At 36.2% G+C, this 23,234-nt stretch overlaps 1 protein-coding gene across 1 annotated transcript; it reads right to left on the minus strand.

Moving 5' to 3' along the window:
• Nucleotides 1-211: 211 nt before the first annotated feature.
• Nucleotides 212-717, minus strand: LOC124965714 (cytochrome c, somatic-like). Its single transcript, XM_047526876.1, has one exon. It carries the CDS (start codon nucleotides 662-664, stop codon nucleotides 344-346), a length of 321 nt encoding a protein of 106 aa, XP_047382832.1. The 5' UTR covers nucleotides 665-717; the 3' UTR covers nucleotides 212-343.
• Between the last annotated feature and the right edge of the window lie 22,517 nt (nucleotides 718-23,234).

Raw genomic sequence — 23,234 nt, forward strand, 5'->3', positions numbered from 1 at the left:
GAAGGGATTTCCCCCATGTTTAAATATATTCACATAATTAGTTATGTAAACCTAAATATAAACCAGTTTTGAGATGTCATTCATCATTTTTTGAAATACTGAATAATTACTAATTAAGTCCAACCATAACTTTAAAAAGGGGAAAGTGATAGAATTTACTGAAGTAGGAGTATAACCAAAATACTAATTTAACTACAAGTCAATTTTACTTATATCAGGACTGTCCAACAAAAATAATTTTGTCAGTCATTCATGATCTGAATTCTGGTGTATCACATCACTTAAATTATGGTGCACATAAAAAAGCCATGAGACATTTGTTTGGTAATAAATAAGGCAGTGGCTATTCCTCATTAATAGCTTTTTTGAGGTACGCTATTAAGTCTGCCCTTTCTCCCTTCTTCTTAATGCCAGCGAAGATCATTTTTGTTCCAGGGATGTACTTTTTGGGATTCTCCAAATACTCCCTCAGTGCATCCTCTCCCCAGGTGATGTCTTTGTTCTCATTGGCATCTGTGTAAGAGAATCCAGCAGCCTCACCTGTCTTCCGCCCAAACAGTCCATGGAGATTTGGCCCAGTCTTGTGTTTGCCTCCCTTTTCCACAGTGTGGCACTGGGCACACTTCTGAACAAAGATCTTCTTGCCTTTCTCAACATCACCCATTTTTAATTCGTTTTTTCATCGCTAGTGCAAAGAAGTTTCCCGTTCAGAAGCCGGACATCCCACTCTCTCCAATATTAGTTATTTTAAAGATGTAAAACATCATGCTTTCTCAACATGCCTTCAATTCTTTTCCTGAATCAGATGAAGCCAACACCAGGTTACCTGCAGACATTATTGCCTTACTCCATTACAGTCATTTTACTGTGTTCCATTACTCTTTCAAATCCATCAGATGGTACATTTAGTGGCACATAAAGTGTACCACTAAATTTTAAAAAGTGGTGGTCCATCTTATCATTTAATAGTCTCATGCAAAATTCTATATAAGAAATTGTTGTGGGGGAAGGAGAGACGAAAGAGGAAGGTTTGAGGAAGCTGAGTGTTAGAAGTGAAAAGAGAACAATTTCTTATCCCCAGAAATCAGTGTAAATCATGCATTAGTTATGAGAACTATGTAGTTATCTTTTTACATCAGACATTAAGCTTAATTTTAGCAATTATGTTAGCCTTTGGTCCTTATTTTCTAGAGCAATCACATTATATTAATATGTCATTGTAAGTTTTTGTTTTATCAGCCTTAAATTCATTGGGAGAAGTGAGTTATAGAAAAATTGAATTAATCAAAAGAATATGAAATAATTACAATAGTTGTGCTACCAGTAATTTATTGAACACTATCATACTTCAGAGTACACTTCCTTGTCCTCATATCTATCACTTAAAGAGAGATATTATTTTTCTTTTTCGTGGCAACTGTGATTTGCATCTAGTTAAGGACCTTTCCCAGAGACACACAGTTGGTAATAAGCAGACCAATAGTCAAACTTGTGACTCCAATCAGTGTACTTCTTTTTTTTTTTTTTAATTGTAAACAAATGGAGTACAACTTGTTTCTCTGGTTGTACTTGAAGTAGAGGCGTACCATTTGTGTGATCATACACTTACATAGGCTAATGGTGTTTGATTCATTCTGTTATTTTTTCTTTCCCTCCCCTCCCCGCCTCCTTTCCCTCTATACAGGTCCTCCTTTCTCCATTCTTGCCTCCCTCCTATCCCCCATTATGTATTATCATCCGCTAATCAGCGAGATCATTCGCCCTTCAGTGTATTTCTTAACACATTACTTAATCTACTTTATAAGGATGTATATACTGAAGATCATCCTCAAGTAGCTAGTTAATTAATCGTTTACATGTTTCCTCCAAAGCACGAGCCAAACAAGATGATCATGATGATCCTGCAGGAAGTGGAAGATGAAAGGCAGAAAGGACAGGGTTTTCATCAGTGGACTCCTGTCGAGAAACAACTGGAATGCTCAAGTGAGATTGCAGAGGAAAGTCTAGTAAAGACACTATATACAAAGTGTGAGCACCTTCAAAGGAAACCCTCAGGGAGGGTGTGCTTCCTAAGGCTGCCAGTTACAGAAATCTGTCACCAGTATAAATGACATAAAAAAAATTCAAATATGTGAATCTAATTAAAATTGACTAGATTCAATTATCAAGTCATCAATCAAAATGGGTGGTCAATTGACAAATAAAAAGTTACATTTGCCACAATATATGGTTTGAGAATTCCTACCCAGAAAGCTAAACACACACATACGCTCACACACAGTCAATCCACATAATGTGCTACACTAAAAATAATTTGTGAAAAAGTTTAGATCAGGGTGAACAGACATAATTTTCAATATCCACAGTTCTGTTCTGATTATCATCAGGCATCTCAATTTATAATTGTAACAACATATTTTATCCAAATAGCCTACTGTGTTAATCAACGCTACTCAAACTGCAAGTTTTCTCTTTCAAACACATATTTTTATAATTCAATGTCATCAGAAAGTTATGTTTCTACAGCAGCAAATACATTTGCAGTTATTTTCTCTTACTTGAATCTGAGACTACTTCTTAATGGATTGTAGTTAAAGTTGATACATTTTACAAAAGGAACCCAGAGCTATTATCCCTAATGAAGCCCTGTGGTGTGTCAGCCCACACAGTGCCTAATGCCACTTGTCTTCTGTGGCCTTGAACATGCCACAACATGTTGCCACAACATGCTATTGCTAAGTTAATTGTAACTGAAAATTCCCATTTAGTTTATGTGCCTGGGTTGCCTGGCAGTCCTCAATATTTAATCATAGCTTTTAAAACAACAACAAAAAAATTCATTTTCATAAAACTCTACTTTCCATTAGACTCTAATAAATTAAAATATAAAACTAATGTTTTCCTGCTTTTCAAAATATAACAGTGAAAAGAAAATTTCTAAATAATGGAAAGCCATTTGTGCTTCAAATGAGTCTAGCATATGCCAGGTTTCAGCCTCAAGACAATTTTTATGACCAAGTTACCAGATCCTAAAAAGAAATTTTAATGGTAGAAATGTTACTTCTTTAATGTGACAGTACTTTCAAGGCTTTTGTCACATTAATTATTTCTGCTAATAATTTGGAAGCTCAAAAAAATGATTCCTGATTCTTAATATGTCACAATATCTGTTAAAGTCTTCTTTTATATTTTCTATCTTATTGTTTCTGCTTCAAGCTCTGGTTTTCATTCCAAGATTTATGCAACTAGATTGGAATACATATTAGCAAAAGTAATGCTTTTGAGGCCATAAACCCTAACAGTTTCATTCAGGAAACAGTTACATCGAAAAGATTAATATTCTTCTTAAATTGTTATTAAAAATGAGAGATTTCTTAATTTATTTACATAGCTAGTAGCTTGTATTTAGCTATTGTTCTTTTTGGCATACTTAAATTCTTTGCTTCTCATCTCCATTGATCTGCAACCTCATCTTGGAGGAAGAATGAAATATGTCAAATGCCTATTACACTTACTGAATATTTATTACACAGCAAGCACTATTCTAAACGCTTCACATTTATTAACTATTTAATTATCACAACAATTCTCCAGTGGTAGTTACTATTACTGGACCATTTTTTATGGATGAATAAACAGAAGTATACTTGCCCAAAATATCACAACCAATAGGTGATGGAGAAAACTGTCAAATCCAGACAGCCAAATCACAGTCAGACTCTTAGTCCTTTGCTGCCCTATCTTATGTATAAGAAAACACAGATTATTTACTCTAAAATTATATTCTTCCATTTCTCAGTAAAATTTAGGGAATTAGATTTTAATTCCATATCTGATTTAAATGTTTATTTATTTTTATGATTTTATCTTATTAGAATCAATCGAATTTTAGAACTGAAACTAAAATATATGGTTCAAAAAGCTATCAGAAAGGAAATTTACAGTCAATAGCAATTGAATATTCCTGAAGAATGCATTTCTCAAATCTCTCAGAGCTAGGTCTTGCGGCAGCCTTAAGGATAGAGGCAGCCAGTGGTCAGCAAATATATGAAAAAGTGTTCAAAATCTCTAGCAATTACATAAATGCAAATTAAAACTACAGTGAGATTTCATCTTAATCCATTCAGAATGAAAATTATCAGGAATACAAGTAATGTTAAATGTTGGTGAGGATGTGGGGGAAAATGTTCACTCGTACATTACCTGTAGGACTGCAAATTAGTGCAATCATTATGGAAAGCAGCATGGAAATTTCTCAGAAAACTTGGAATGGAACTACCATTTGACCTAGTTATCCCACTCCTTGGCATATACCCAAAGGACTTAAAATCAGCATACTATAGTGACACAGCCACATCAATGTTCATAGCATCTCAATTCACAATAGCTAAGCTATGGAACCAAGGTAGGTGCTCTTCAACAGATGAATGGATAAAGAATATGTGGTACATATACACAATGGAATATTAGCCATAAAGAAGAATGAAATTATGGCATTTTCTGGTAAATGGATAGAGCTGGAGACTCTCATGCTAAGTGAAATAAACCAATCCCCAAAAACCAAAGGCCAAATGATCGCCGAGATGTGGATGCTAACACACAATAAGGAGGGGAGGGAAGAATAGAAATTCAGTGGATTAGACAAAGGAGAATGAAGGGAAGTGATAGGGAATGAGAATGGGAAAGACAGTAGAATGAATTGAATGTAACTGTGTGTTCCTATATGAATACACCACCAGGGAAACTCCACATCATGTACAACCACCTGAATGGTAAGTTATACTCCATGTATGTATAAATGTAAAAATACACTCTACTGTTATGTATAGCTAAAAGGAACAAAAAAAGGACATGAGTACAATTTTTTTAAAAGATGAGCATCTCAAGTTATTTGAAAACATGCTATAGGTTTCTGTGCTAAGGTAATATTTCTTTTTTTTTTAATTTATTTTTATTGTAAACAAATGGGATACCTGTTGTTTCTGTTTGTACATGGAGTAACAGCATACCATTTGCATATTCATACATTTACATAGAGTAATGATGTTTGATTCATTTTGTTATTTTTTTCCTTCCCCCCCACCACTCCCACCTCTCTTTTCCCTCTATACAGTCCCTCCTTCCTCCATTCTTGCCCCCCTCCAACCCCCCATTACGTGTCATCATTCACTTATCAGTGAGATCATTCATCTTTTGGATTTTTGAGATTGGCTTATCTCACTTAACATGATATTCTCCAATTTCATCCATTTGCCTGCAAATGCAATAATTTTATTATTCTTTATAGCTGAGTAATATTCCATTGTATATATATACCACAGTTTCTTTATTCATTCATCAATTGAAGGGAATCTAGGTTGGTTTCACAATCTGGCTATTGTGAATTGAGCAGCTATGAACATTGATGTGGCTGTATCTCTGTAGTATGCTGATTTTAAGTCCTTTGGGTATAGGCCAAGGAATGGGGTAGCTGGGTCAAATGGTAGGTCCATTCCAAGATTTCTAAGGAATCTCCACACTGCTTTCCAGAGTGGCTGCACTAATTTGCAGCCCCACCAGCAATGTATGAGTGTACCTTTTTCCCCACATCCTCGCCAACACCTATTGTTGCTTGTATTCTTGATAATCGCCATTCTAATTGGGGTGAGATGGAATCTTAGTGTAGTTTTGATTTGCATTTCCCTTATTACTAGGGATGTTGAACATTTTTTCATATGTTTGTTGATTGCTTGTAGATCTTCTTCTGTGAAGTGTCTGTTCATTTCCTTAGCCCATTTGTTGATTGGATTATTTGTATTCTTGGTGTAGAGTTTTTTGAGTTCTTTATAGATTCTGGAAATTAGTGCTCTATTTGAAGTATGAGTGGCAAAGATATCCTCCCACTCTGTAGGCTCTCTCTTCACATTGCTGATAGTTTCCTTTGCTGAGAGAAAGCTTTTTAGTTTGAATCTATTCCAGTTATTGATTCTTGCTTTTATTTCTTGTGCTATGGGAGTCCTGTTAAGGAGGTCTGATCCTAAGCCAACAAGGTGAAGATTTGGACCTACTTTTTCTTCTATAAGATGCAGGGTCTCTGGTCTGATTTCAAGGTCCTTGATCCATTTTGAGTTGAGTTTTGTGCAGGATGAGAGATAGGGGTTTAGTTTCATTCTGTTGCATATTGATTTCCAGTTTTCCCAGCACCATTTGTTGAAGAGGCTATCTTTTCTCCATTGCATATTTTTGGCCCCTTTGTCTAGTATTAGAAAATTGTATTTCTTTGGGTTTGTGTCCGTGTCCTCTATTCTGTACCATTGTTCTATCTGTCTATTTTGGTACCAATACCATGTGCTAAGGTAATATTTCTAAATACATCAGACCTACCTCTAAATGATAATCGATTCCATCTTTCTACAGTAGTCATACTAGAAATTCTCTGTAGTAAACATCTTTGTGTTTGTTTCACCAGTTACTCAAGATTACAAAAATTCATCAGAGCAGCCCATTATATAGGAAGTGTTCCACTATGAAAGCATGAGCCAAAATTCTGCACACAAAAAATTCTCTGTCCTCTCTCACCTATTTCTTCTTCTTGGCACCAACTACAACCTTGCATTTCCATTCCTATTCACACCCCATAGAAGTCTTTCTACCTCAAGGAGTGTACAAATAAGAAATTCCAGGACAACTCTAATTGGACTTGCTAGGAGTCAGACTTTTTGTTCCCCTGGGGAGTGCTCACCATTGGGAAATGACAGCCCACATTCTCCCAACACAGGATAAGTAAAGATGAATAAGGAGTTCAACAAAATAGTCTCTCATAATCACAATCCTGAAGCAAACAAGTAACTGACAAGGTTAAATGTTTTTATCACTTATTATTGATTCTTTAAATATCTCATTGGAAATTTTTTTAAAACATAACTAAAGAAATGTATGTGTATTATTATACTCACTTAGACTTAATTTTTCTCATTTAAAGATCTAGCATTCCTACCATGTCGAAGAATTTTAAATTACTCCCTTGAAATTATTAATGACAACATTAAGTATCCCAAGGCAATTCTTTTTAGTTAAAAGAAGTTTAGCAATTATATCTAAGCTATTAACATTGATTTGTAGCTAACTGTATTAACTTATGAAATTACTTTAACTTTCAGGTTTAAAATAATTTATTTAATATGTAATTGAAAATGAAGAATTATTTTTCCAAAGTAGCCTGCAAGTATATAACATTAACTAACATTTATTGAGCTCTTGGCAATTTGTAGTATATATTGATTGCATTGAGTAAAACAGAAATCCTTGACCTGATGAAGCTTACATTCTACTTGGGAGGCAATCCATACACCAATGAATACACAATATTAGATACTCAGAAGAATCTAGCCAAGGAGTCAGAAGAACTCAACAACAAAACTTATAGAACACTGAAAAAAAAATTGAAGGAGACACTTAGAAGATAGAAACATTTCCCATGTTCTTGAATAGGCAGAATTAATACTGTTAAAATGGCCATATTACCAAAAGCAATCTACAGACTCAGTGTAATCCCCATCAAAATACCAGTGTACATTCTTCACAGCACTAGGAAAAAAAAAATCCAAAATTCATATAGAAGAACAAAAGATCCAGAACACCTAAAGCAATTCTAAGTAAAAAGAACAATGCTGGAGGAATCACAATACTTGATTTTACATTATACTACAGAGCAATAGTAGCAAAAAGAGAATAGTATTGGCATAAAAAACATATAAGTAAATCAATGGAACAGAATAGAAGACACCAAGACAAACCAGCACATTTACAGCCATCTGATTCTTGATGAAGGTGCCAAAATCACATCAGAGAAAAGACAGACTTTTCAATAAATGATGCTGGGAAAACTGAATATCCATATTTAGAAGAAGTAAACTAGGTCCCCATCTCCATCTGTACAAAAGTCAACTCAAAATGGATCAAAGAACTAAGTATAAGACCAGACACTTTGCAGCTATTAGAAGAAAAAATAGGAGAAACACTCCAACATATTGGCATAGGCAAAGACTTCCTGAATAGAACTCCTCTAGCTCAGGAAATAAGAACAAGAATCAATAAATGGGAGAGCATCAAATTTTAAAGTTTCTGCACAAGCTTTTGAGCAGATCAGCTCTTCTTATGTCTGGCTCCTTTCAGTCACTGGGATGTCTGCTCAGATACTATGGATATTCTTACTAAGAAGTAGTAAGATTTAGCTAAAATATGACCAGATTTTTGAAATTTGGATCATGAATGTGACATTCTCAAATTTATGTAAATAGTAGAAGTATGTACAAGGAAATTGTAGTGGCCTTTGATGTTTCTTTTTCTTTCTTTCTTTTTTTTTTTTTTTTTTTTGGTACCAGGGATTGAACTCATGGTCACTCAACCAAGAGCCACGTCCCCAGTCCATTTTTGTATTTTATTTAGAGACAGGGTCTCACTGAGTTGCTTAGGGCCTCACTTAGATGTTGAGGTTGGTTTTGAACTCACGATCCTCCTGCCTCATCCTCCTGAGCTTCTGGGATTACAGGCATGGGCCACTAGGCCCAGCTGATGTTTCTTAATCCCTGTTAGAGAACAAAAATTTTGTACCTAAACAACCTCTTTAAAATTCAGAGTGCTTTTGATGCCTTAAAAACAGGAAAAATACTTTTTTTTCTTTGTTTGACAAAAGCTAGGAAAGAGAAGGTCCATTCTACAGCTAATTAGATCTGCCTCTCAGGAAAAACTGCTACTTTGTTCTTTTTGCTCCTGTATTTCAGTTTGGCGATTACTCTATTTTTAAAAATATAATTTTACTTCTTTCAATAAGTTTAAAATAAATTTGGAACAAAAAAATAGTTTCTGCACAGCAAACTACAACAAAGTGAAGAGAAAGCCTACAGAATGGGAGAAAGTGTTTGCAGCTCTTCTTCCAAAGAAGAGCTAATATCCAGAATATATAAGGAACTATTAAAAGCTCAACATTAAAATAAAAACAAATAACCCCATAATAAATGTGTAAATGAACTGAACAGGCACTTCTCCAAAGAAGTACAAATGGTCAACAACTGTATGAAAAAATGTTCAACATCATCAGCCATCAAAGAAACGCAAATCAAAACTACACTGAAATTTTACTTCATTCTAGTTAGAATGACAATTATCAAGACTACAAATAAAAATAAATACTGGTGAGAATGCAAGGGGGAAGAAACCTCTTATACACTGTTGGTGGAATGTAATTTCAGCCAGTTTGAAAATCAGTATGGAGGTTCCTCAAGAAAGTAAAAATAACACTATGTAAAATGCAGTTATACTACTCCTTTCTATTTATCCAAAAGAATCACAGTTAGTGTACTTTAGAGATACATGCATAACCATTTTTATTGCAGTGCAATTCACAGTAATCAAGTTTTAAAATCAGCCTAGGTGACCATAAACCTATGAATGAATAAATAAAATGTGGTATATAGACACAGTCATAAAGAACAAATTTATGTCATTTGTGGAAAAGTGGATGTAACTGGAGACAGAAATTTTGATCAAAATAAGTCAGATCCAGAAAGAAAACTATTATATGTTTTCTCTCATGTGAAGAAGCTAGAGGGGAAAAAACAGGAAAAAAAATTAAAACACAGGGGGATGCCATGGAAGTAGAAGGGAGACCGTTAGTGTAGTTGAAGGAAAACAGGGGAAGAGAGGAGAAGTGGGGAAGGTGTCAGGGATTAAAACTGATCGAGTTAATTTTTATGTAAATATGAATATGTCACAATGAAAGCCGCCATTCTGCACAATTGAGATGTGAAATAAAAATGTTTCTTGTCTATATTTTTTTTAATAAGAAGAAGTGAGTCACCACCACCACTACCCCCATGCGCGCCCCTCAGGCCTCAACTCCTTGCTTCGGCTCTGTGGTCTGACAAGAAGTCTAGTCGGTTGGACAAGGGAAGAACTGAAAAGCCCCAGGTAGGAACTCAGGGGGAAATCTCTACTTGGAACTCTAGAGGGGCCCACCTTGACTCAGAAGTCTCTCCCATTAGTCTTTGTCTCCTCATCCGCCCTTAACCTGGCTTCCTGCTACCTCTAATTGGACCCTGAGGTCATACTCACCCCAACAGCTCAACACCCCTCTCCAGCGCTGCCATAAGCAGCACAGCCTGGTGGTTTTCAAGATGGCGGACTAGAGGGTGGCTGCATTTCATGTTGCTCCAGGACTCAGGATTCAAGAAGACAAGGTTTTGAGAGACTTGGAACCAACTCAAAGCTGCCGAGTGAGTCTCTCCCATTGGGAAGGCGACCCGGATGGGGCAGTAGTCCAGAACGCAGGGAACTTTGTGAAGTAGAGTTGCCCAATGAGACACCCCTCCCCCCGCTGGAGTGGTGAACTTGGAAAACTGGGAACATTGTAGAGGAGGCTGCTCAGCACAACGCTTGGACTCGGAGCGACTGCCCCGGGGCTCCAGGCGGCTGTCGAAGGAGGAGGCATGCAGCGAGACTGCACCAGGGCTCCAGGCGGTTGCTCCAAGGAGGGGCCGCATAGCCAGATGATTAGGTGCAGAGCACGGTCCCAGGACCTAGGTGGCTTCTTCGTGGAAGAGCTGCACAGAGACACTTAGGGGCGGAGCAAAGGTTCCAGGACTGCGAGCAGCTTCTCTGAGGAGGGGCACCTAAGGAGACTCTTCCACAAAGAGCGAGACTCCAGGCCCAGGAGGTAGGTCCGGGCCCTTGGGAACATTGCAGAGGAAGGCTGCCCAGCCCAGGCAGTAGTTGTGGATTGGGGGGAAGTTCTAGGAGGGAAGCTGACCAGCAAGACGTCCCCACCAGGTGAGTCTTCCCTGCCAGGCGAGGTTTTCCCACAAGGATGGTAAAACCAGAGACACACACCCAAACAGGCCTTGCCTCAGCCCGCAGCCTAGTTCCCCTTTGGATGACCATTGGTCAACAAGTGAAAGCCACCACCCCTAAAGAGGCAGTTTCCTTGTGGAGCACTGCATTATCAACTTCCTCCAAGACTTCAGGCTACTGAAGGCTAGGAGGTGATATACTAGAAATCTTCAGGGACATTATAAGTCGATAGAGGAAATCTGCAATATCTCAACGATCCACTGATACCTGAACAATATGAGAAAATGAGTGAAGAAAATGCCCCAAACAAATCTAGATGTTACATCAATAAAATCCAATGACAGCATGGCAGAAGAAATGACAGAAAGGGGGTTCAGAATGTACATAATTAAAATGATCAGAGAAGCAAACAATGAGATGAAAGAGAAAATGCAGGCATTGAATGATGAGATGAAAGACCAAATGCAGGCATTGAATGATTGCACCAGTCAAGGTTAAAAGAGCAAATACAGGAAGCAAAAAATCATTTCAAATATTGAAAAAGATATTGAAAAACATAGGTATTAAAAAAAGATATTAAAGAGATATTGAGAAAAAAAACAAACAGAAATCCTTGAAATGGAGGAAACAATACACCAAATTAAGAACTCCATAGAAAGCATAACCAGTAGGATAGAACACCTGGAAGACAGAACCTCAGACATTGAAGACAAAATATTTAATCTTGAAAACAAAGTTGACCAAAAAGAGAAGATGGTAAGAAATCATGAAAAGAATCTACAAGAATTATGAGATATCATGAAAAGACCAAATTTAAGAATTATTGGGATTGAGGAAAGCTTAGAGAAACAAACCAAAGGAATGAACAATCTATTCAATGAAATAATATCAGAAAATTTCCCAAATCTGAAGAATGAAATGAAAAACCAAGTACAAGAAGCTTATAGGATTCCAAATATAAAAAATTACAACAGACCCACACTAAGGCACTTTATAATGAAAATACCTAACATACAAAATAAAGACAGAATTTTAAAGGCTGCGCGAGAAAAGAACCAAATTACATTCAGGGGGAATCCAATACAGATATCAGCAGATTTTTCAATCCGGACCCTAAAAGCTAGAAGGACCCTGAAAGAAAACGAATGCCAACCAGGAATCTTATACTCAGCAAAACTTACATTCAGATTTGAAGATGAAATAAAATATTTCCTTGATAAACAAAAGCTAAAAGAATTTACAAAAAGAAAGCCAGCATTACAGAACATTCTCAGCAAAATATTCCATGAAGAAGAGATGAAAAACAACGATGCAAATCAACAAAGGGAAGAAGTATTCTAAAGGAATAGTCAAATAAAGGAGAAACCAAGTCATGTCAAAAAAAAAAAATGAGCCAAATGACCAGGAATACAAATCATATCACAATAATAACCCTGAATATTAATGACCTGAACTCATCAATCAAAAGACATAAACTGGTAGATTGGATTAAAAAGAAAGATCCAACAATATGTTGCCTGCAAGAGACTCACCTCATAGAAAGAGATACCCACAGACTAAAGGTGAAAGGATGGGGAAAAACATACCATGCACACGGACACAGCAAAAAAGCTGGAGTATCCATCCTCATTTCAGATAATGTGGACTTCAAGTCAAAACTAGTCAGAAGGGATAAAGAACGACATTTCATACTGCTTAAGGGAAGAATAAATCGGCAAGACATAACCAACGTAAATATCTATGCCCCAAACATTGGCTCATCCATGTACATCAAACAAATCCTTCTCAATTCCAGAAATCAAATAGGCCACAATACAATAATACTAGGTAATTTTAACACACCTCTCTCACCACTGGATAGATCTCCCAAACAAAAATTGAACAAAGAAACCATAGATCTCAATAAATTAGACTTAACGGACATTTATAGAATATACCATCCAACCAAGAGCGAATACACTTTCTTCTCAGCAGCACATGGATCCTTCTCTAAAATAGACCATATATTATGCCACAAAGCTAATGTTAGCAAATACAAGAAGATAGAGACACTACCTTGTATTCTATCAGATCATAATGGATTGAAATTAGAAATAAATGACAGAATAAAAAACAGAAACTACTCCAAAACCAGGAGATTAAATAATAGGCTATTGCATGATGAATGGATAACAGAAGATATCAGGAAGGAAATTCAAAAATTCTTAGAGGTAAATGAGAACAAAGAAACATATCAACATCTCTGGGACACTATGAAAGCAGTACTTAGAGGAAGATTTATTTCATGGAGCGCATTCAATAAAAGAAGAAAAAATCAACAAATAAATGACCTAACACTATAGCTCAAAGCCTTAGAAAAAGAAGAACAGAGCAACACCAAAAGTAGTAGAAGACAGGAAATAGTTAAAATCAGAGCTGAAATCAACAAAATTGAAACAAAAGAAACAATTGAAAAAATTGATAATATAAATAGTTGGTTCTTTGAAAAAATAAACAAAATTGATAAACCCTTAGCCACACTAACAAAGAGAAAGAGAGAGAAAACTCAAATTATTAAAATTCGGAATGAACAAGGAAATATCACAACGGACATGAGTGAAACACAAAACATAATTAGAAGCTATTTTGAAAATCTCTACTCCAACAAAATAGAAAATCTTGAAGATATCAATAGGTTTCTAGAGACATATGATTTACCTAAACTGAATCAGGAGGAGATACACAATTTAAATACACCAATTTCAAGTAATGAAATAGAAGAAGTCATCAAAAGCCTACCAACAAAGAAAAGTCCAGGACCAGATGGGTTCTCAGCCGAGTTCTACAAAACCTTTAAAGAAGAGCTCATTCCAATACTTCTCAAAGTATTCCATGAAATAGAAGAGGAGGGAACCCACCCAAACTCATTTTATGAAGCCAATATCACCCTGACACCTAAACCAGACAGAGACACATCGAGGAAAGAAAATTTCAGACCAATATCCTTAATCAACATCGACGCAAAAATTCTCAACAAAAGTTTAGCAAATCGCATACAAAAATATATTAAAAAGATAGTGCACTATGAAAAGTGGGTTTTATCCCAGGGATGCAAGGTTGGTTCAACATCTGGAAATCAATAAATGTAATTCACCAAATCAACAGACTTAAAGTCAAGAATCACATGATTATTTCAATAGATGCAGAAAAAGCATTTGATAAAACACAGCACCCCTTCATGCTCAAAACACTAGAAAAAATAGGGATAGTGGGAACATTCCTTAACATTGTAAAGGCCATTTACGCTAAGCCCATGGCTAATATCATTCTAAATAGTGAAAAACTGAAAGCATTCCCCCTAAAAACTGGAACAAGGCAGGGATGCCCTCTTTCACCACTTCTATTCAACATCGTCCTTGAAACTCTAGCCAGAGCAATTAGAAAGACCAAATAAATTAAAGGGATATGAACAGAAAAGAAGAACTCAAACTATCCCTATTTGCTGATGACATGATTATATGCTTAGAGGAACCAGGAAATTCCACCAGAAAACTTTTAGAACTCATAAGTGAATTCAGTATAGTAGCAGGTTGCAAGATCAATGCTCATAAATCAAATGCATTTTTATACGAAAGTGATGAATCTTCAGAAAGAGAAGTTAGGAAAACTACCCCATTCACAATAGCCTCGAAAAAAATAAAATACTTGGGAATCAATCTCACAAAAGAGGTGAAAGACCTCTACAATGAGAACTACAGAACACTAAAGAAAGAAATAAAGAAAACCTTAGAAGATGGAAAGATCTCCCATGTTCTTGGATAGGCAGAATTAATATTGTCAAAATGGCCATACTACCAAAAGTGCTATATAGATTCAATGCAATTTCAATTAAAATCCCAATGATGTACCTTGCAGAAATAGAGCAAGCAATTATGAAATTCATCTGGAAGAATAAAAAACCCAGAATAGCTAAAGCAATCCTTGGCAGAAAGAGTGAAGCAGGGGGTATCGCAATACCAGATCTTCAACTCTACTACAAAGCAATAGTAACAAAAATGGCATGGTATTGGTACCAAAATAGAAAGGTGGATCAATGGTACAGAATAGAGGACACGGACACAAACCCAAATAAATACAATTTTCTCATACTAGACAAAGGGGCCAAAACTATGTAATGGAGAAAAGATAGCCTCTTCAACAAATGGTGCTGGGAAAATTGGAAGTCCATATGCAGCAGAATGAAACTAAAGCCCTATCTTTCACTGTGCACAAAACTCAACTCACAATGGATCAAGGACCTTGGAATCAGACCAGAGACCCTGCATCTTATAGAAGAAAAAGTAGATTCAAACTAAAAAGCTTTCTCTCAGCAAAGGAAACTATCAGCAATGTGAAGAGAGAGCCTACAGAGTGGGAGAAAATCTTTGTCAATCATACTTCAGAAAGAGCACTAATCTCCAGAATCTATAAAGAACTCAAAAAACTCTGCACCAGGAATACAAACAAACCAATCAACAAATGGGCTAAGGAAATGAACAGACACTTCACAGAAGATCTACAAACAATCAACAAACATATGGAAAAATGTTCAACATCTTTAGTAATAAGAGAAATGCAAATCAAAACTACCCTAAGATTCCATCTCACCCCAATTAGAATGGTGATTATCAAGAATACAAGCAACAATAGGTGTTGGAGAGGATGTGGGGAAAAAGGTACACTCACATATTGCTGGTGGGGTTGCAAATTAGTGCAGCCACTCTGGAAAGCAGTATGGAGATTCCTTAGAAAACTTGGAATGGAACCACTATTTGACCCAGCTATCCCACTTCTTGGCCTATACCCAAAGGACATAAAATCAGCATACTACAGAGATACAGCCACATCAATGTTCACAGCTGCTCAATTCACCTAGATTCCCTTCAATTGATGAATGAATAAAGAAATTGTGGTATATATATATACAATGGAATATTACTCAGCTATAAAGAATAATAAAATTATGGCATTTGCAGGCAAATGGATGAAATTGGAGAATATCATGCTCAAAAATCCAAAGGAGGAATGATCTCCCTGATCAGTGGATAATGACACATAGTGGGGGGTGGGAAGGAGGTAAGAATGGAGGAAAGAGGAACTGTATACAGGGAAAAGAGGGGTGGGAGGGGTGGGGGAAGGAAAAAATAATGGAATGAATCAAACACTATTATCCTATGTAAAAGTATGACAACACAAATGGTACACCTTTACTTCATGTACAAACAGAGAAACAGTATGTATCCCATTTGTGTGCAATAAAAATAAATTAAAAAGCAAAACAAAACAAAACAAACCCTGTTTCTAACAGTGAATGTGTCTTAACTATGTTGGAGGACTTTAACTTATTTAGTGTTTTTAGTCTTATGAAAGATTAGATTTTTCCAATTTCTTTATACTAACAAATATTAATCTGTGTAAATATCTACCCTTTGTATCATTCTTACAAAATTAACTTCAGGGTTATTAATAAATATTGATGCATTCATATATAAAAAAAGAAGTGTATGAGTGATTAGGAGGTAGAAAAATGAGGATAGGTGTTGATTCAGATGCATTGTCAGGAAGGCCTCTTGGGAAAGGTGTCACCTGAAAAGATAAGTCAGGGGGCAAGTCATGTGGCTATTTAGGGAAGAGTGTCATTAACTGAGAGAACCACAAATACCAAGGCCCAGAGGTAGAAGAACATAAGTGCTTCTACCTTTTTCGTATATTTACGTTAGCAGTGAAGAGCAAAACTTTTCTGCCAAAATATATACATAAATCAATTGGGCTTAAAGGAAATCTAATATTAAGAGTAGATCATGCAAAATCTTTGTACCTTTGAAACTATAAAATGTAAAGTCAATGTTATTACCAACTGGGTCTCCTAGGCAGGTAGTTAAGCATGACCAAGGACTAAGAGCAACAGATTAGAAACTAGTTAACAATGCCATATCAGAACAGAGCTGGCAAGAGCTGAGACAGTGGAGAAGGAAACGAAGCTCTAAAAGCATGGGCCGGCCATCAAGGAGGCATGGAGACAGTCTAATTCACACGGCTGAGAGCCACACAGGCTGGGCTGCACCTGTCTGAGTAGGACCTGCTACTGCTACAGGGGCCTTATTTTTTCTTAGAATGGATTCTAAGCTAACTGAAGGCTTCTTCCCTGTGGAAGGAGTTATAACCCTTCTCTTGTCATTTTGGTTCTCTTTACCTAAGAAGAATCATACATATGCCCAGTATAACTTTGCATCATGCTGACATCATTACCCTGTTTGCAATCGAATAGAAACTAATCTGCATGCAGGAATATGTATTATGGAGAAAAGAAAAAGATTTTTTTTTTTTTTATAGAAGAAAAATTAGGGAAGTGTTTCTGGAGATCAATGAGTGATCACAAATACCAGAAAACAACATGAAATGGACAGCTAATAGCCAGGACCAAATTCTTCAGAGTAGATGGGGTAGCCAGAGCCAAATCATACAAAATTTAGGACTTTGGATCTTACTATGTGTGATAAGAAGTAATCAGAAGATTGTGAGCAGGGAAGAAAATAATCTGTCTTCTATTTCAAAAAATACTTCCTGGTAATTGCTTGGAGAGATGGATCTAGGGGTCAAAAAAGGAACACTAAGAATAAATCTAGTATCTATCCTGATTAAGAGATTGTTGGGGACCAAACCTACTGGATTCACAGTCATGGTAATAAACGGTCAAATACAAAATGCATTTTTTAAAGATAACAGGATTTAAAGGTAACAGGATTTTCTGATAGATTATAGGTGAGCAGTAAAGGACTTAAAATCAGCATACTACAGTGATGCAGCTACATCAGTGTTTATAGAGGCTCAATTCACAATAGCTAAACTAAGTATGAAACCAATCTAGGTGCCCTTCAACGGATGAATGGATAAAGAAAATGTGGTATATATACACAATGGAATATTACTCAGCCTTAAAGAAAAATGAAATTTGCTGGTAAATGGATGGAGTTGGAGACCATCATGCTAAGTGAAATAAGCCAATGCCAAAGAAACAAAGACCAAATGTTTTCTCTAATATGCAGATACTAATTCACAATAAAGCAGGGGGTCACTAGGGAAGAATAGAGTTACTTTAGGTAGAAGGGAGTGAAGGGCAGGGAGGGGATATGGGAGTAGGAATGTTAGTAGAGTGAAACAGACATTATTACCTTATGTACATATATGACTGCATGACTGATGTGATTCTACAACACGTACAATCAGAAAAATGAGAAATCATACACCATTTATGTATGATATATCAAAGTACATAAATGCATTCTACTGTCATGTATAAGTAATTAGAACAAATTTAAAAATTAAATAAAAAAAGAAAAAGAAATAGAAAAAAATGAAGTATAACTGCAAGATGTTGGGCATTTTTTTGTTTCTTTTTTGTGCGTGTGTCATTGTTTCTATTTGATCAGATTAAATGCAGATGCCACTTACTGAGGTAGGATACACAGGAGGAAGGAAAAATTTTTAAAGGATTCCAAAAAGAATCAACAGTTTCATTTTGGGCTTATTGGGGTTAAAATATCTAATAGAAATCCAAGAGGAAAGGAAAGTCTGAAATAAAGGAGAATGCTTGAGCTAGATGATACATATATCATTGCATCATGGAAATACAGAGAACATTTGAAAATACGAAGTGGATGAAATCATCTTGTGAATAAATATAAATACATGAGAAGTTAAAGACTGGGGCCAAGGGAAGGAAAGATGGTGGAATGAGACAAACATCATTATTCTATGTACATGTCTGATTACACAAATGGTGTGACTCTACATCATGTACAACCAGAGAAATGAAAAGTCGTGCTCCATTCGTGTACAATGAATCAAAATGCATTCTGCTGTCATGTATAACTAAATAGAACAAACAATTAAAAAACTTTAAAAAATTAAAAAAGGAAGTTGAAGACTGCTTCCAGGACACACCAACATTAGTATTTTTGAAAAACCAAGAAAGGTGACAAGGTCCGGAAAAAGAGTGAAAAATGAAGCAAAGAACCCTTAGGAGAAGGTATAGGCATCGCCAAATTGAAGCAAAGAAAATGTTTAAAAAGGGAGAAGTGTGATCAACTGTGTCAAACACTTAAAAAGATTCACAAAGTGAGGATGGACAACCAATCAGTGCACTTCAGATGTGCTCTTCAGAAATGAAACAGCACGATCTCAGTGAGGCAAGAGAATGCACTGAGAGCAGAACAGGAGAAGAAACGGAGTCAGCACGTAGACACGACCCTTGTGAAGCACACAACACAAGGCAAAATAAAATGCGAGCTGCCTCTGGAGGGAAATGTGAGGTGAAGGAGGGCTTTTTTGTTTTGGTTTGGTTTTTTGTACTGAGGATTGAACCCGGGCACTTAACCACTGAGTCACATCCTGGACCTTTTTTATATTTTATTTTGAGGCAGAGTCTCGCTGAGTTTTAATCAGGTGGAAACACAGCAGCATGTGGAAACACAGCAGCGTGTTTACGTAGTGATAGAAATGCCCCTCTCCCCGCCGTGGAAGGGTACTCCATGCAAGAGAGGCTAAGTGTAATGTGGATGCAAAATAAAAGCCTAACAGTAAGAATGAGAGTAAAGATGCATGGTATATTAACACACTGAGGAAAGTACTAGACTCAAATCCACAGAACATAAAATGAGAAAAGTTTAGAAAACTATTAGCTGGCCTTGCAAAAACATTAAATATTCCCAGGATATGAAACAGAACAGAAATACAAAATGGCACCAGAAGCAGAGTTATGAGACTCAGCTCTAGAAATCAACAGTGGCATATGAACTTGCAAGGGTCAGCAATCTGAGTCATGTCTACTTCTGGAAGTCTCTTGCCTACAAGTTGTTCTACTTTTGAGCACATGTGGGAGTGGAGGTTGCTCACTGTTGGTTGCGTCTATAGTATATATGTAATTCTGTTTCTAGGGAGAAAAAAAAGAGGACATAGAAAAGTGTGAACACTTGTCTAGTAATTGAGCCAAGTCACTTTCTGGCTTAGTGATTTTTTGAAGATACCTTCTATAACACTGGAGCTTGGAGCCTGGGGTGAAAATGGGAGGTTTAGGTTAGATAAATGGAATTCTGCTGAACTTCTAGGAAAGAGAGAATAGAGATGTGTATTTCATTCAAAAAATTCTGCAAATCAAACTTACAAATCACATAAGAAAGTATTAGAGAACCAACTTACTTCCAAAAAGTGGAAGTAAATTTATTACAACTGACATGAAAATTAGTATCATTTATGCAAAATACTTCAAATAATTATATTTAGAATCCTAGATGATATTCAATGGATATCTGTGAAAGGTCTATTCAGTGCAGACACAATTCACAATTTCAGGTGTGATGAATAGAACAGAAAAAATGAGACAAAAATCATTACCTTGGTGGAACTGAAATTCCAGTAAGTGAGGTAACTGAAGAAACCACATCCACGAGAACATATGAGAAACCATGAAATGGAACAGGAAGAAATGAATATTAAGTAATCTAAATATAGTTAATTAAAATATTAGAAATAAAATATCATTGACATTTTTCAATGCAAAAAAAATCAATAATCTGGAAACTTGAAGAGAATCACTAAACTGGGAAACCAAGAACACATAGGGAAATGTAACATCATTTAAACCTATGAAGAATGGGTTAAGAAATGTAGAATAAATATTGCTTCAACCCACATTTGAGAGGAGCTCTGGAATAGGGATCAGCAAACTTTTTCTCTGAAGATCCAGATAGTAAACATTTGAAATTTTGCAGATCAGACAATCTGTGTCCTTGAAACTACTCAACTCTGCCACTGAGCAGCTATAGAAAAATCACAAACAAATAGGAGGTTGTGTCCCTGCAAAAGGAGGCACTAGATCAGCTTAGCCTATGGGCTTAGTTTAGCAGTCTCTGTCCTAGAACTGAAAAGAGGAGATTGATGAAGTAATATTTTAAAGAAAGAGTTTTATGGTAAAGAACTTTCCAAGAATGAATTCATTGATACCCCATTCAAAAGAACTTCCAAGAGTTAAGCAAGAATAATAAAAACCAAACACCACAGGGGTGGGGATGTGGCTCAGTGGTAGAGTGCCTGCCTAGCATGCATGCAGCCCTGGGTTTGATCCCCAGGACCACAAAAAATAAATAAACAAAAAGGGCTGGGGTCAAGCTTCCCCAGTATAAAAAAAAAAAAAAAAAAAAAAAATGAAAGAAAGAAATCACTACATAGATGCATTACAGTATAATCACAAAATACCAAAGATAAAAAAAATCTTAAAACCACCTGAGGAAAACAATTGCTGACTTACAGAGGAGCAATAATTCCACTACAGCAGATTTCTTACTGCTTAATAGTGCCAGGGAAAAAAAATTATATGTGCAAACTCTAAGCCTAAACCTAAAACCCTACTAATTATTATTCTAAAAAAAAGACCAAATTTAATCACTTTATAATGAAAAAGATTATGATAGATTATCATTAATGAATACACATTGAATCTATAAAGCATAAAATTCTGTAAGAAGAAAATTCAATACAGAATGAAGGAATGAGACAAAAATATACACAGTTGGTTTTCATTATTCATAATATTTATGTTCTATTAGGTTACCAGGGGAAACAACAACAACAACAAACATGTTACTGGGAATACTGAATTCATGAACACTGAACCATTGCTCCTAGTGGGACTATATACACATAGACCTACAAATCTACATCTGTATTGATGGATATATAAAGATTAAAATCTTAAATCCTGAAAGATCCTGGTAGATTCAGTTTATCTTTTTACCTAACAAATGAGAAAATGAGGTTCAGAAGTGTTAGGTGATTTGTCACCCCATGAGTATGTGCCAAGGTTGGGAATCAAACTCAGTCCATCTGGCCCCTGAGCCAGAGCTTCTTGCACCACATTGCAAACCCCTCTTGTCTCCATGCAATGGTCATCTCCACACGAGAGCTAAACAAAGAGAGCAGCCTGGTTTAGCTTCATCCGTGAATGTGTGCATTGGTTGACTCAAATTTCTCTCCATCCTGTGCGTGTCCGCAAATGAACATAAGCTCTGTGAGCATGGATTTCAAGGTTCCAAATAATTTCTAGCAAATAGGCAAGTTTACAAATTTGGCATCCAGGTGTAATGAGGACTGACCACATAAATATCTGTATTCAATGATGTTACTATATTTTCCTCTTGCTTGAAAAATAAATATTATGTGACCTACTTAAATTTGTTATGCAGAAAAACATAACAGAGGGTCATCATTTGTAAAATAGGCAGCTTGTTTTAAGTTCCACATTTCTCTAGAGAATAAATTAAAGATAATGAATTGTGAGGAAAAAAGTTAACATAATAGGCCCAACACTGCTATCCTTAGACACTTGTAAGGTGAGCTCTTGGCTGGCGTCTGGGAATACCATTTCGGGAGGGTTCCCACCATTCCTTAAATGATAAAGGTGACTCAGTGGACCTAAAGGATTTGTGCAAACAATGTGGTTCATGCTGAACACCTGCTTTCCTCCTGGGAGTCTGCCATTCTGACTCAAGCTAGGCAGAGGATACTGGGTCTAAAAACCCTTGGTACTGGGTTTCTAATGAGCCTCTTTGGTAGAGCTCAGTTTACTCATGTTGTTGTAACTCATTGCTGGGGCAATCAAGTGATCCCCTGGGAGGAGACACGTGGCAGCTTGTGCCTGGTTTCCTCCAGAATTCACCCCTTGTGGCTCTTTCCTGTGCTGATTCCTTTGCATCCTTTTGTTATAATAATCAATAGTCATAAGTTTGTCTACATGGTGGGTTCTGTGAGTCCTCCTTAGTGAATCACCAAAACTACAGGTGGCCTTGGGGACCACCACACACAAATGAATTTGGATATTTTTATTGAGTCTTGACAAAGAGGAAGATCCTGACATTTTGAACAAAGGATGAACCTGAAGGATGTGATACTAAATGAAATTAGCCAGACACAGAAGAAAATAATGCATCATCTCACTTCTATGGAGATCCCATATCTATGGTTACCAGGGATGGAAATTTTGGTCAGGGGTACAAAGCTGCAATTATTTAAAATAAATAAGTCTAGACATCTTATACACAGCATGATGACCACAGTGAATGCTATTTTATTGTAACTAGAGGTTTACTGAGTGAGGAAATTTCAAGCACTCTTACCATTCACCAAAAAATGTTCCCTATGTGAGCAATGGACTTGTTAATTTTCTTATATATAGCAAGACTCTCACTAGGTAAATGTATATTAAGACATCACATTGTATACCTTTAATATATACAGTATTTGCTTTAAAATCTTTAGCACTACACAAAAAGAAATATAATTGTGAAAATTCTATAACCTTAGGGAGTGTTTCTTCTGGTCATGATGGCGTATGT

This window comes from Sciurus carolinensis, chromosome 15 (genome assembly GCF_902686445.1).
Source record: "Sciurus carolinensis chromosome 15, mSciCar1.2, whole genome shotgun sequence".
NCBI lineage: Eukaryota > Metazoa > Chordata > Mammalia > Rodentia > Sciuridae > Sciurus > Sciurus carolinensis.

Coding starts and splice junctions, on each gene's coding strand:
- LOC124965714 (XM_047526876.1), bottom strand. CDS start 664: ATGGGTGATGTTGAGAAAGGCAAGAAGATCTTTGTTCAGAAGTGTGCC.